Source organism: Eufriesea mexicana, unplaced genomic scaffold (genome assembly GCF_001483705.2).
Source record: "Eufriesea mexicana isolate 0111107269 unplaced genomic scaffold, ASM148370v2 scaffold1336, whole genome shotgun sequence".
Classification (NCBI taxonomy): Eukaryota; Metazoa; Arthropoda; class Insecta; order Hymenoptera; family Apidae; genus Eufriesea; species Eufriesea mexicana.
The window spans coordinates 890035-907192 of NW_016909447.1; the positions used below are offsets into that span (position 1 = coordinate 890035).

At 34.7% G+C, this 17158-nt stretch overlaps 1 protein-coding gene across 1 annotated transcript in view; it reads right to left on the reverse strand.

The window, feature by feature from the left end:
- LOC108547976 (uncharacterized) overlaps nt 1-17158 on the reverse strand; it is a 230722-nt gene that overhangs the window by 87162 nt on the left and 126402 nt on the right. The window contains exon 13 of the mRNA XM_017900727.1: nt 4305-4604. Coding sequence (XP_017756216.1) covers nt 4305-4604 — 300 coding nt within the window. The remainder of the gene's footprint in view (nt 1-4304; nt 4605-17158) is intronic.

Consider the following 17158-nt stretch of genomic DNA (forward strand, 5'->3'; position numbering starts at 1 on the left):
CCCCCCCCCCCCAAGTTCACAAATTAAGGCATCACTGCCACTCGTTGTAACATTCTTATATTTTCTAATTATACATAATCTACCTACACTAATTACCAAATATATGTGCGGCAATATCGAAATAATAGAATTCGTGATATTTAATGAGTCGTCGGAACTAGCATTGCACGTGCTACACAATCGATGAGTAAAATAAAAATTTCGATTTCGATTGTTTGTTTGCATTCAGTCACCTTTTAGCACCCAAACACAAAATACAAAAACATTTAATTGAGAAATTGAGAGTTTTCTTAATATACTATACTGTTTGAATCGAAGCAACTTCTGCAAATAATGACTACGCTGCCGACTACGAATTTTATTCTGTAACAACCGCCGTGACTCCAATGGTCTTCCTCGTCCAAAACACGAACCTGGATACATAGTGCTCTAACACTCAATTTTAAAGAAAGGGCACATTTTCATAGAAATACAAAATTTTGGTCAGAAATAATATGCTATGTAAGAATTAAAATGTTAGAGATGTTCAATTCGGTTGAGGAAATAGTGGAGATGCTAATAAATATAATAATATCGTTTATTCCTTCATTTTGAGCCTACTAATAGTTGTAAATTATCATCAAACATTCCAAAAATTCTGATGTATCTACATTCTACGCAATACATTTTTATATTTACGAAAAGTTACTTGTGTAGTATGATAACTGCACTCATTTAACAATTTCTCAGACATTTCATGGAGGAAGCAGTGTAAAAAAAATGTGTCATAGAAGTTTAAAGTTTTCACATATCACGATAACATTCAGTGACATTATATGCTTTGCCAATGTGTCATCCATTGCTAGCCTATCTTGAGCACTTTCCTAGACTCTGATGATCGTATGCAGTCACTTATCTGCTGAAAATATCATAACTATCATTATAACCAAATTCAAGGACCTTGCTCCATTTTATACGTCGAATTGAATTCTCCTCACATATAAACATTTTCACAATGTCCTATTTTGTCCAAGAACCGAGTACTCTTTTGAAAATTCTGCTTTCTTTCGAAATCTGATGTTATACAGGAATCTGGATTAATGATTCGGTTCGCACTTGAAATAGAATGAGATTACTTTTATGAGCAACAGTATCGATAACAGGGATTTTTTTATCACATTAGTTGTCCAACTTTGAAAATATTAGTCTTTAAAATATAGTAAATCTCAAGCGATAAGGTCTTCAAATTCTAATCTACTACATTACTGGAGTGAAATAGGAAATATAAGTAAAACAAGACTGGGAAATAGTGATACACATATCACGTACGAAATAGTGTATATAAATGCTTCAGAATTTAAAGGATCGATACATTCATCTTTATCCTACAAGATTGAATAATTCATCAATTCTGATTCGCTGAATGACATTCAGAGTTTAATAGTCGAACCCCCTTCACAAATTTTATTTGAGCCTACATAACTAAAATAACTTGATTACCTTTAATATTGTCGATTTCTTCTGCTAACAGAGAGAACGACAAAGGCCAACACTGTAATGTTCGAAGGGACAAGTATTATTGTAGCCAGAAGATATTGTTCCAAATTATATTCTTCGGCATTTCATGTTTATTGATACCCCTTGTAATGCCAGTACATTCTTTCATTAACTGTGGGTCGAAGTAAAGGGTTGTCCAATGACAATGTCATGACTTACACATAATTTTCAGTAAACGTATTTCCCATATGTTTGTCAGCAGATATTATTAATGTCATTATAATATCAGAGTGATTAGTAGAAGAACTATAACAACCTATATTTTCACTTTACTGAAATAGGAAACATGACAGATATGAGATACGTTCGTGTGCTGAATGTACCGTGTTCCAAATAATTTTCTGTCACCATTTACTATCAGGCATGAAGAAATTATTTACTAGCATGTCTTCTTATGCTGTTGATATATTGCTAAAATAACTGCTTCTTAATTACCATCATGACAAGGGGACTAAGGGAACGTGATATCGAATGGGCAATTTGCAGTGCTAGTTCCAAGAATACATGATTAGGGAACCTACTTAATAGGGAATTGAAAATATTTTCTGTCCCTGAACAGTAAAAATGAAGCCACACATAGTAGGCATGGATTCATCTAAACCAGTATAATGGCTATCTTGCGTAATTAACGAAGTATTCAAATGATCACTATTAAGGCACTAGACATCAAAAGTTTAATCGTTTACTTATGAACTGAAAATAACGTTGTGCCATCTCTAAAAGACAAATAAAGGGACAATAAACTGTATTTGACATAAATGTGATAAAATTAATGGAAATAATGAAACATTTAATGCAAAAATGTATGAAGGTGGAACCACAAATGTATATGTAAATATTAATTATACGTACATCATTTTACGCTTATATTTGGATGGGTCCCTTTCACATTCCATCACAGCTATGAAACTTGCATATATAGTATGAAATTCAGTTATATTATATTAGGTCAAATAAAATTTCATATTTGTAAAATACTTTACTTGAATACAGTTATCAAATGCGTGCTTCGATTGTTCGACGTCATAGCGACTTCGGCCAACAGATGCTGAACGTCTGTATTTAATTTCCGGATTTAATGGACGTACAAGTAGTTTGCCACACACAATGAGCCATGCAATATCAAGCCTTTTACAGTTTTGAATATATATATGGTTATTTCCTTCCTCTAAATATAAATTATTTAGAAAACTCAAACTTCTAGCATTTCCTTTGAAATTGCTTCTTATATGTGTGTAAATATTGTAAATTATATGGGCACAAATATTTGAGAAATATACCATTTACAAGGACGGAGACTTTCGCACTTTGCGTACTTACACCTCTACATATTTCGAAATCCTGGCTATTCTGTAAAATCGAAGATGAGCTTCAAGCATTCACTTCTGAATTGGGTTTTCCCAAAATGGGACGATAACGATATGCCTCAGAAATATATTAAACTTCCAAGAAACAAATTCTGAATTTTATTTTCCTCGTTAGCTAATAGACACTTTCCCGAAACACTGTCATTTAAATAATTGGGCTAAATTATTTTATGGCGTACAAAACTCATTAAAGTATTAAAGTTCAGGACAAACATATTTTTAATTATTAATTAACTTTTATAACAATGATCTTCTCTTCTCAAGTCAGCTTCTCTTATTGGTCTACGGAGTCATCATAGGTAATTAACTCTTATGTTCTTAATTCCTTGATATCATAACGTATATGTATGTATATCATAACGTAACGTATTGTAGATACACTATAATTCCAAATTTTAACGGCTTGTGGTGTATAAAGCAGAAAACCCATCACCCTTATAAAATTAATAAAGAATTTTCTTTTCCCTTATTATCGTTTTCAATCCACTGGAACCCACTACTCTTATATAAGCTAATGATAGTCTCTGAAATAAACTAAAACGTACATTTGATGATGATACAATATAAATTGAATCTACCAAATTTCCAGTTCCTCTACAAAAACATCATTTTCTCGCTTAATCTCTAAGCGGCCGGATATCTTTGTGATCATGTCTATAAATATTTTTGTATTTATCTTACCACGATATCTAGAAATCTGCCTGAATTTCCTTCAAATTTTGATAAAGGTTACAGTTTTTAATATTTTAACATCACGTTATTTGACAAATAATTGCTGACACCTACTGCCTATAATTTCGTAATTCAATAATTTATTTTCAGACACAATAATATATATACATCACGTTTTTGCTTCATAGAATTCTCTTAATATTTGTTAAAAATTTTCGTTACTTAGTGTTAAACGACAAGCGCTCCAATAGTATCACGAACCATGTATGCTGTAACAATTTCATTATGCTATTTATTTCAAAGTATTTTTGAATCATTATGGCTTATGGTTACGTGAAAGTCATGACATTTATATCATCATTGGATTGATCATCGTCTCGACATTCACTTCATGATTAAAATGTAGATTACCAATAACCATGGAGTTTCAACAAATTTGGCGATTAGAAGAACGTCCAGCATATTATAATATCTGCATGTTTCAATCAAGCAATTCTACTCTCGAATACTTTTTATATGATTGCTGATAAGTGAGGTATTTATGCTAATTAAATTATTTTGTTTATTCCATTTACACTTGAACGTCATTATTTAAGTAAAAGGACTTATCAGTGGTAATCGAATAGGGAAGCCATAATGTGACATAGTACAACTTATGCAATTATTATTAACAAGTAGCTTGTGTTACTTCATTAGTATTATTTCATAATATTGTATATAAAAACGTACCAGCAGGGATGATATGGAATATGCAGGCATTCTTTTGTTTGCCAGCGGTATTACTTGCCAAACAGGACACTGTACCATAGTCCATTTCTGTGATTGGCCGGTAAATTAGAATGCTCTGACTATGTCGTGTAGAGTTTCTGTATCGAGCCTGAGGTACATCAACTGATTCTTCAGTGTTGTTAAATGTCCAACGAAAGCCATCTGGATGTGGATATGCCTCAACGCTGCAAATTACTCGAACATCCTCGTGCCGTGCTACACCATAAATCCGCTTCTGATCTGGTATACAAATAGGCTTATCTACAAAAGATGAATATAATTCTGAATCTTGTAATGTGAAAAATACACTCAAAATATTGAAACTATTATTAATGATTGATTCGTAGGGACTAGTAATTCATAATAACTACTTCATAGTACAGTTAGCCATTAAGCAACATGGTTGTTGCGCCAGATAATGCTGAGGCAGGAAAAGGGAATTATTAAATAATTCTGGTAATATAATGCATTCAACAGAATAATAATAACAATGTAAAACGGTAAAACGTACGGTATGATAAATGCAGATGTATAAATAAGATACACTTATATATAATGAATATTCAAAGACTCAGTTCCACGATATTAAGACTCTGATACCACGCGTTATTTGCAAATAATGTGAAGCATTTCTTGAAAAATATAAATACGTTGTAGGCAAAGGAAAATTTAAGTCATTGCAGGTAGTATCTATTGCATCTCAACTGCAGTCAGTTATGTTCATCGTTGTGTTGTAATTGAATATCTGTTATTTGTTATTCCTCTAATTGTATAACAAATAGTAATATAGTACAGGAATCCATAGTCTCTCTCATCATAAAGAAGGTCTAATTGAGTGTAGACGAGGTCATTAATGCTTCACATTAATAGTGCTCTTGAAAAATTGCAGTACCACTCGTATTCGGAGATTAGGTGTAGAGATCATATAGAATTACCTAATAGTTTGATTGAAATAAATTAATGAATCGAATGGAAGATCAAATAGATATTATAAGTCATGAAGGTGTAGAAAGGTTTGATACACTTTATGGAAATTTTAGTATAACAATTATTATTGATCTGCTGGTATCGAGACATCTCATAATTCAATTAGGATCTCTAAACATAGCATATGAAGTCCAACACACCTTCCTCCCTCTTTCACGGGTCTTTCGCTCATCAATTGATAGAAATTCGCTAAAAACCCCAGTGTATCTTAGAAGTGTCTTATGTGGAGTTCCTGGTACTTAAACTTTCTCTTCCAGTTCCAATCAAGATGCACCTTCAGGAAAGGAAATGTATTTCGATATTTTCAACATTAAATGAGTTATTTCAATTCGAGTGCTGTCACTTCAATTACCGACGTTTATAGGATACTATAAATAATGTCATTTCTTGATACATAGTGTGATATTTTTAAGTGATTCCAGTCCTGCTTATGAAACATTTAAAAGTCACATAAAGTGGCACGGGTTTGCTTGAGCAATCTAGAAAGTATATTTCGCGGATTCTGTAGTCGGTTGTATTACATCCATGTAACTGGCTTCAGCATCGATAAAAGAGAGAAATTTTCTCACATTTCCGTATGCAGTTCAGAAGTTTGAAAAATCTCCCATTGCATAGAACATTTTAGAGTGAAGGTGATAGACATAGTAACACTAGTAGGGAGTAACAGTGATTAAAGATTTTTGAGAGAGGGATTGCTTTAGAGGGATTGTTGCTCATTCTACGCCCATTATTCATTTCTAACTGCCAAAATATGAAGATCGGAATGAAGCACAGGCCGGCGAGAAATAGTTACGTATTGCAACCAATCCCTGCATAGCAAAATTCTTAGCATGTATACTGATTAAGAAACAATTGTAATCAAATCCTTACACTTCACACATATAATAACTGTTTACCCACATGCGCCAACTTGACGTTAAAGTGCTGTCGAGCCATCTTCTAAAAATCCACAAGCTGTTCATTATATTGGGAACTTTACCAGCCGCAACCAAAGGGTCATTGAAGCATGTACCAGAGGAACTCTATGTTAAATAACTACAACTTGATGCTATTAAGTTATGGCAGATCCACTTACTTTTCCACCGTCAATGGGATCCTAACAACAATTGACCAATCCCTCTGCACCGCAATTATATCTTACGGAACTTAATGGAACGTATCTGACAATCTATATGACAGCGACCACTTTTCTGTTCGCATTATATATAACTATAAAAAACACAGCACTCATCGGTCAGAAGCTCCAGATGCATAACAGAAAAAGCAGAGTGGAGTAATTACCATATCAAACTCAATAGTTTAATATCCATTTTGTATGAACCACCTCAGCATAATGCGAAGTAAATTAATAAACTATTAAATATATTTCTTAACACAATGTACATTATCGCTGATCATTCAATACCTATAACGAAACTCAACACGTTGCCTAGCCATTTGGTATCCCCAAAGTGGAACGAAATCAAAGAAAAGCAACCAACGAAACAGAAAAGTCATATCATAAGTACAAAAAATATCGCTTCCTTCAAAATCTCATTATCATCAAAGAATGCGGAGCCATTTCTAGAAAAATCGTTAGAGGAAGCAAGTGGCCATCATGGATGAACTTCATCAGAACTATAAACAAAGACACTCTTATAAAGGACATATGCAGTAAAACAGGATCTACTAAAAGCAAACACCGATATTATGCCGTAGCGGACTCATGTATGCCGGACAATCCCATACACCCATACCACTCAAGCAAAGCCAACTGCTAATTTAATGGCAAGAAATTTCCGAATGCACTCACGCAATAAGAACTGCAACGCAAGCTGTAACGAATGCGTAGAAGAAACAATGTGCACATCCACTAGAAAACAGCAAAACACTGGTAATATATGCAAACACCCGTCCATTAATAACCCCGTGCAAGTAGGAGAAATGGAGGGAGTACTACAAAAATACAAAGACCCATCTATGTGTACTACTCCACAGCCTCTCATCTGCTGCGAAAGCGTAGATTTCTAATCTTTTCTATATTATGTAGCCATACAGAGTATTCTAGATGCAGTGGACCGAAGCCACGATCATACTTGTCCACAAAGCTAATATAGACCTTACAAACCTCTTCAGGAACCAGGAAGAAGCCTGGACAAACACCTAATCTAAGGTCACGGAAAAAATGCTGAACAACCGTATAAAATGGGTACGACAACGATACAATGTAATCACGCCTGCACAAAACATAGAAGAAATGTATGACGTGCTATGGAGACAACATATCATTTCCATCCTAAACAATCTGTGTATTACAGGCAACACTGTTGCATACATCAAAGTCAGAGTTATCAATCCCACATCCACAATGTGCACAACACAAGGTCGTATACTGCATGGTTCTGTATTAAGTATTGCCCTATTCCTACTTGTCAGAAATGACGTGGCTAAACTATCTGTTGCACCGGCTATAGTTTTTCTTCATGGCGTTGACCTAACAATAGCGTGTCCAGAAGGATGTCTCAGAACAAATGCGGGAATATTCAGAATGTTTCGGGACATTTCGTCGGGAAACACGGAATGTTTCAGAAGCTTCAAGGCTGGGATCTCCAATTGGTCAAGGACATCACGTTCATATTTCATATCTCACATCTGCAAGAAAAATGTAACACCAAATTAAACAACCTTAAAGCGATAGCCATAAACAACCGGGGACGAGATAGGGAAATCCTGAACAATTCTTACTTATACTTAATATGAACAAAATTTAATTATGGTGGCATCATTTATTCCTCTGTAAAGGAAACGCTATACTGAAACCTTTGTGTACTATTCAGAAAGCAGGATTTGTAATAGCGGCAGGTGCTCTAGAAAGAGCCCTATCCTATACATATGACGCGAGACAGAAGAGCCAACACTTCAATAGAGAAGGAAATTTCTTCCCATATGCAAGCTATCAAATAAAGAACCTGCTATAAGAAACAAGTATTCGCAGCCATATTCGGCAATTAAATACCTGCAGTACAAATATTAGAGAAATTTAAACCGCTTTGCGACAAATGCAATGATATAAAAACTGAACTCAGTCTGAAGATACACTTGAACGAAAGTTTGTTCGTGAAGATCAACGTTCCTCCAGGGACAGTGCAGCCTATTACAATGACTACCTGTCTTGGAACTCATGTAGAGGCTAACACAAACCAAGAACACATCAAACAGTGTACGCTGCATGTCTTAAGCAAATTTTCCTGTTTCACTCAGATTTCAAGTTTCGGATCGATATGATCTGAGAATGACGCCTGTGTCATCGCAATCAAAGGCACTGTGCAAGGACAAACTACCACATTGCAGTGGAATTACAGGTGCCGAGTTAATTACATCTCGGCGAACTTCCAAACCGCCATCCAGAAATACATGACCCACCGTGACTGCAAAAATGACATACTATTCATGAAACATAGAAGCATAGAAAAATATAGACAAGGAAACAGGAAATATCACAGTAGAGATACTATCGTACGGCTGATGAAAATGGGATCAGTGTCGTTCTAGCCTGGACGTCATAGCACATAGGAATTTACAGCAAAGAAATGAACCATCATCAAATGGACAGTGTGGAACATCTCCTGCCGACGAGCAGAAACTATTCAAGAAACATCTATAACAACACTGAAACATGAAATGAAAGAGCTATGCTGCTCCTCATGCCCTCGAAATTCAAAAAAATTTCTTTGTCGGAAAGCGAAACTTCTCCAGGCCCCGGCTCTAATCGGGAACAACAAATAATCGTGAGCAAACTTGGAATCGGCTACCTACAACCCATGTATTAAAACCTGACCCTCTAAACTGAACATCCATTATTTACCACCTGCTTCACCGGAATCACAGTAAATATCCCCCTATAATGTAAAGATTATTCAAATTTCCTGCAATTTTAGGAAACCACCTTACAAAGCATCTAAGTTATCTTAGTCATAAAACATATTTCATTAAACAAAATAGTTTAAAGCTCAATGACAGTCGTCGCTAGCCAGCACGCATACATCCATAATAATATTCAAATTACGGAAATAGGTTAAGGTTACATAAGGAAAGCGTTAGGAATGTTGTCATTATATTGGCATCATGACGAGAAGAGGAAAGTCCTTTTCCAGTTATTCGCCCCCTCGATTATACAAATAAGAGAAGAAACTGCAATCCATCATGAAGGACATTAATATTACAAGGAGAACGATTACAAATATTTACTTTAATATCTGTAGGAGCAGGGTTAAATATGACACTGTCATAACACTTAAATAGAGAAAAGAGGATATTTAAACAATCCGCACAGATAAGGGCAATATTATGCGAACATCTTGGGGAAATTCCTAGGGACATCTCATTATTATACACTCTAAGGTAAATTTAATTTAATTAATTTGAATTTCGGAAGGTGAATACTGATCAGGGTGCTAATTCTTTAACCTATGAAAGTAAAGTGGGATGTGAATTGGAGTTTTTTTAAAAAGAGGATGTTGCGATTCTCGTGCATGTAAATAAAGCTACAGCATAAAATTTCGAGATATGACAGATAATTATATACAGTAACTAGGTGGAATGGGCCACAGGCGAATTTAAGGTCGGGCATAAATTTTCGGACATTACGTATACGAATATACTTATTACGAATAAGTTGATTAAAATGATGCTTGAATACAAATTGAAAATCGAGGATAATACCTAGGATCTTAACTGGAGGACTAGATTCGATAATATAACTTTCAACAGGAATAGTACAAGAGGCCGGCAATGCTGCATATCTATTGAAAGATGTTAAAACTGTTTTTTATGGTGGGAGAGTTAAAATCAACTAAGTTTAAACAATTACTAATTTGGGAAAAAGATTTTTACATATACCTTAAGTCAGTGTTTTCATAACGCGTGTAAAGGACAATATATGTGAGAAGATACTAATCAAACGAACCTAGTCAAATGCAACATTTATGTCCAGGAAGGAAACAAAGATATTTACTTTTATTAAAGAAACTTTCACCAATGAAACCATACTCATCAGCTACGATAAAAATGTCTGGTTGCCAGAAGAGAATGCATCAGCTCTTAATCCAGCGTACAGAGTTTTGAAAACTCCGGCTATAATTGTAACCGCAGCTTTCAATAATCTGACAGATAGAAGACATAAGGGATATGAAATGTACAGCGTCGCTTTCCTTTCTTTTAATTATATGTCTTGACTGAGAGACTGAAATACAATTAAAACATTTTTCAAGAAACTATCGATTAATGTATTTAAGACTTAAAATACTGAAAAAAAAAGGAAAATTAAGGGCTAAGATATTTTCCAGCGAATCACTTAGTGTCTTGTCCTTTATCAAGTTCAAGCAGTTTTGTTCGTTTAAATCGCCTAGTAATATTGTGCACGTTAAGATGTCTAGACGTTTCTATATTAACGTGATTTTGAAGTTTCTTTCGATGAGATTTGGGAAATGTAGGTATTATGTTTCTATCCAACTTGATCCGAAGATTCAGCCTAAGCTTCTTGTAGACTGATAACTCAGAATTGTGCCCAAGCAGCCAAAATATTTCCCTGAACTTGATGTTGAGTTCATCGCATTTCTTCTTTTCTTCAAATATCAAATCCAGGAGACTTTTTCACATTAAGGTTATGTTTAACTTTATTGGCAACTTCCTTATGGATGACCAGAGGAACTGAATCTTGATTATTTTTGACGCTAACGGAGAGTCTTCAGTGTTACTCACTGTTGTGAACTTTGTGAGGAACTTTCTGATTAATAACCGTTTGGTATATATTATTTCAAACATATTTATGTTTTGGAGTTAATTGTTGGGTAACTCAATTGCAGTAACTCGGAGCAGGGCTTTATCTTGTGGATTTGATTGGTGCCACTTTCTTAAGTTTGCGTTTCTTTGCAACCATCAAAGTTCATAATATCTGTTGGAAACTTAACTTACTTAATGTTTCTTTTGATGTTAGGTGTGCTTCTCCGTGCAACATATTGTGACCAATCTTAAAGGCATTCAATTATTCTTCCATTCAGTCAAGTCATTTCAAGTGGAACCGATGAAGTGATATTATTTGCAAGTATGTAGATAAAATAATCCCAATCTATCTGTTTATTTATCAGTACTGAATTATGTTTTTTCAAGGTAAAGTTACAGCCAAGTTTTCAATATATTGGTAAATAGTCAGAGATATAAGTCAAGGCCTTCCTTGCTTTTAATATGATACGATCAGGTATCGTTGATATGAAAGAGATCAATTAAGTCTAAGCCTTGTTTGAGCCGGTAGTCCTGTACATCAGTTTGTTAGGAGACAGAAATTCACAACCACAACCTGATGCAGCCGTGTATAGTTCCCGACTACCAGAATTGGTGAGGATTGAACCCCAGTGGATGTGATTTGCTTTGAAATTTCCTCCAATGATGATGCGATTATCGAGAGTACCAGATAATATATTATATTCCTTAGCATATGTCTTATATCTGGGTGCGCAATAAATTGCACTTATTCTGAGATTCTGCGTGGTAGTCTGAATTGTTAAAGTGCTAACTTCAATTTTCAATACAACATATTTATCTTCTTCGAAGTTTTTATGAGGGGCAGGACAGTTTGATATGTTGAAAGAATTGATTGAAGTCTTAGAAGTAACGTGCGAACGGTCCCAACCTATAGAATAAATTATTTTTGAATATAAGGATGTCATAACCGACTTGCGATCTTGTATGTCGTAATTTATCGGCACATGCGAATATAATGACTTGACATGACAGTCAGTCAGAATGAAACCGATTCTATAGATCGTAATATCAGAAATGTCGTTGAGTCGACATTATATATGTTTACATTTAGTCTGCTTTGGGTTGATAAACCAACAATTAAAACGAAATTTTGATAACAATATTTAGCGTATAGCCAAAAAGATGGTTATTTAGCGTTATTACAAACACGAAAATTGCTATTTATATTGCTGCTAGAACTTTCAACTAAGGCTCCTCCGCTATAAGTATCTTGTGAAATGTGAACATTATAAATTTAACCATGAGACTCGTAGCTGACGCACTATGTGTCACATCCGACGAAAAGGGATTAAGACATCTAATGGTCGATCGTTTAAAAACTCCAGAAAAAGGTTGAATCGCACTTAGATCCAGTTTATCACCCGTGCATTAGACTAAAGTGGAAGCGAATGGTCATATGTATGAAGCAGCAGTGACTGATTAATGCAGAATTAAAGGCACGTACGAATATTTACGTTCCCAAGCTTTAAACTAGTGTTCTTGAAACTATGTCTCTATGAACGGTGTGCAAAATATATCGAGCACTAATGAATCAATAGCTATAAAATTTTGCATATGTCTTTACTATTACATTTATTATGCATTGACAATTGACATTTTAAATTGTTAACAACTTCAATAGTTATTAACAAAAAAACAGCGAAGTTTTTCGTAAGAATTCGGTAGATATGCTATAAATAGCAGCCATTTTGTTAATTTTCAATAAAACTGAAATGTTAGAACGTCAGTACCGAGAAAATATATTATAGTTTCATGTCCTCCTTGACTTTTGACTTCACTAATCCCATTTTGCTGGAAACCTGCACACCGGAAGGCCTTATTCAAAAAAATTACTTTAGAATAGTGACCAAGTTAAATAAGTTAAATAAGTCAAATAAGGGACCTTCTTGAAAATTTGAATGCTATGTAAAAAAATTTATAAGCTATGTAATGTTTTAAATAGCTTGTAATATATTGAAACTAGTATCCAAAGCCCATATTAATAAAGCGATCACTCTTTTTGTGGTGATTCTTTAAAGTATTACTAATATCTATATACGTCAAATTCTCCTGCCCCCCTAATGTTACTTCTAATGGTGGCACAACCTTCAGGGATATGAATAATTTTTGAAGCAAATGTAAGATTATTTTGTTAAATGTGTCCCTGATATAAGGCATGATACAATATTTTGTGTACAAGAAATTGCATGAAGATCATGTTTGTGCTGTTACAATCCATATGTTTTCCTCTCCATCACATGTAGAGTTTCCATTAATGCTTATTGGAAATTTTGATGCTGCTCTTAATTTGGTTGAGCAGCATATTTCGTTGTTTTAGCATTTGTACTATTGGTTCAAGCATGTTATCAGTGTTTTACCATTGGTTGGCTCCATGATTATTATTGCAAACAACCTGTTTGAATGGTTGCCCGGAATTTTCGCGTATTTTAGTTTGAGTATGAGTTGCTTTTACAACCACCTTGTTTGTAGTGGCCTGTTGTTTAGCTTTATTTTAACATTCGCTTGTCTTTTGGAGTTCCCTAATCAGCTCGTGCCCTCAATAGTTTGCAAGATGATTTTTCTCACAATAACAGCATTCTAGCTATACAGTGTCAGGTTTGTTACATTCAGCAATTATGTGTTCCAGCCTGAGTAACACGTCTAGGCGCCTTAATACAGTAATATTTGTGTGGTAAAGCGATTGACAGCCTTACACTGCGGTAATAATTTGTTATTTTCGATTGGTTTGATAGAGACGGTAGCCTTATGAACTTTTGATGATGTAAATACTGTTTAAGTCTTTGTCATTATGAAATGAAGCCATAAACATATTTAGTTCCTTCTTTGCTCTTCATTTAAGTTTTGGCCTGACATTCTATGTCTTCTATACCTGCCGTTTGGGATTATGTACAGGGCTTACTGAATGGAAGGAGTGGTGTAGATTTTTCATCATTATTTTAATGTCCCTGTTCTGTTCATTTTCATAGTAACACCACAAAATATTGTGATTCTTCAAGATATCTGTTGCTATTCTGTACGTATGATCACGAGTAATTAATTTCATTTACGTGATTCTTCATTAATTTAGTTTAGAAGCGTTCATCTGCAACTGCTAGTCTCATTAATGAGGTCAACCCTTCATGATTAGCAGCGTCTTATGTCATAATGGTGGGGATGGGGGGGGGCAGTTTATATAATAATTTTGGTTATGTATGTGTGCCAGCCGAATATGATTTTTTCGAACCTAGTTTTCTTTCCCTCTTGCTTCTTTCCACCTATATCCATTTGGTGTCATCAGCAAGATCGTCATCACTTACTATTTCTACGTGGAAAATTATTTCACACGGTATTTGATTTACTATCAGTTTGTCTATTTCTAGATAGATTACAACTTATTGTTCTTGTAGCTTAAGGATTACTTGGTTGACCTGCTGCTCCTTTATTTTAGAATTATACCATGCAAAATAAAATTGTTGCTCATTTCGTGTTTTTGCTGCGAGGAAATGCTTTGTTTGAAGCAAGTGTACTTCGTTGCATGTAGCAGGGAAAGAACTGGGTCATCAATGACTGCGATTTAGTCTTCATTTTTCCGTTATTTGTGCCCTATTTGTATTCTGAAATTGGAAATAAGGACAATTCGTGTCATATAGCACATTGCCTTTTGACTTCAGTCATTTCTAATCGAAGTTCAAAGAATACGTTCTTGCACTTAATACAAATTTGACGTTCAGATATTTATTTCGGACCTTTCTTCGCGAATAACATTTGTGTGCTTATGCCGCTTGACCATCTGAAGCTTAGACTGCACGTCTTTATGCTCTGATGGTCAGACGACAACTATCGCCACTTTCCAGGATGAAAAAAGGTTACAACCAAAATGAATCTCCTTATAAATATCAGAGAATATAGGTATAGCTTCTAATGAAATTCGTAAGTGACCGAAGAACTCTCTGCTCCCTAGCTACAGGTGCAAGGGAGACCTTGAGGTGGCTACTGTTGAGAGAATTGTCAAAATACATCAAGGTGAAGGGTAAGTTACAAAAGGGGACATACCGTTTGGAAGAAGCATGGGGAACATACGAGGCGGTGGAAATTCATTTTGTACATAGTTCATTGGTTACTTCCTTTATTTTGGCAGTACGTTCTACAAAACGTCTACCAATATGAATGGTACCTGCATATTTGTTCCTGAGAAACCTGCATTTCGTCCAAACGTAAGCCAAATTAGTATTGAGATTCATACTAACAATGAAGTAATTAATTCCTTTTCTAATGTATACTTTATAACAAATATTCAGTACATACATTATTTTCTTCCATACCACCCCGCTATCACTGTGGGATATTCAAGTTCTATAATGTTGCATAATTTGTGCGATAATTTTCGTTTATTTAGAGATGTTTTTCTGGTGCATATATGCTTTTCGCACTCATTGTCCTACCGAGAGGCAAATTCTCAGTGTAGTTAAAAAATTTGCAGCTTTCTAATCAGAGTACAACGTAGAATATCATTTTTTAAATGAAATCGTGTTTGTTACTACCATCGGACGCAAGAAAAGTAGGATGTAAGTAATCTGAATAACAGCCTTGAAATAAAAGTGGCAGCACGATCAACTGGTTTCCATTTAAAAATGTGCGTTTGTATGACAGCATAGTATCTTTTATGAATTTCAGGACATGATCCATAGAGAAAGCATTGTATTTTCCTGTTTGGTCGTTAGCATGAGGGAAAGTTGGACAAGCACTTTATATTATTGTCTGGAATAGCTAATTGTAATTTCCTCAAGCTAGAGTCTAGAAATGAACATGTGTTCAGTCCTGGGTCATCCTGTGTTAAAGTGGTTAAGACGGTGGCACAAAATGACCTTCCGTTGTGTAAACCAACAAGCGAGGAAGAGAGGATTGCGATTAGATCTGATTTAGAGTCCACTCGAGCATCTGTTAAATGATACATTGGAGATCAAAGCAAACATTGATCCTTAGTGCGACAGCAAACCTACTGAGTAATATGTATGTTGAATAAATTGTCCTCGCGATTAGATATAATATATCCATCAGAAGCACTTAATTCCGTTAGATTTAATACAGCATATCCTGTATACCTGAATAGGAATATAAAGTCACAGTAAAAAAACGCAAATGAGTGAAAGTATGAGACACAATCTGATAAATGATACAATAATAGCACAGATATCTAAGACGAAACTTTGGTAACTTGCAAAGAATAACAAGTGGAAATGTCTAACCACCATGAGCATTCGATTATTACGGTAAATGGCTACTTTATTTATATTAAGACAGCTTAGCCACTTTGATTTGTGTAACTCAAATATTGATTGAGTAATTTTGCAAGGTATGGCGAACACCGGCACGTAATCACCGCGTAAACATATATGTATATTCATGTGTCCAACCAACCACCCTCTTTGATTACTCTTACTTTAATAATGAATAGTTGCTGTGCAATGGAATTGAGCATACTAATGCATTTTAACGTCACCACTTTTCTGCGTGCTGCTGTTTCTATTGGGGACAAGGTATCCAGTGCACTCATATACAGTAATAAGCATTGCGAAATGTAATTATTAATGCATGCCATATAATTTAATGTAATGTGAAAAACCGTGGAAGAGAGATTTTTACGAGTGAAGGTGTTTTTAGTTTTTCATAGACGATATGTTAAGCAAATGTCAGGCATCAAGTCACACAATAAGATGTTGCAACACAATTTCCACATAAGAAACCACATGATCACCTACTCACTTACTCGCTCGTTGCTAGTCGGTTAAATTTAGAATCACGATTATATGCAGTATTAGTGAATATTAATTGTTACTACTATTATTACGATACTGTACTTCCGAATCAATGGAGATCTTCTGCAGGCACAGTAAAACTCTATTTTTCCATGATTTTCAATATTAAATTTTTTCTTTCCATGTGATAAAATTTGTGCGATTGATCACATAAAAGAAATTTGACCTCAGTGAGAATATTTCCATATACTCCTGGTAAGTTTTAATGAACAACCGTATAATGGTGTACATCCG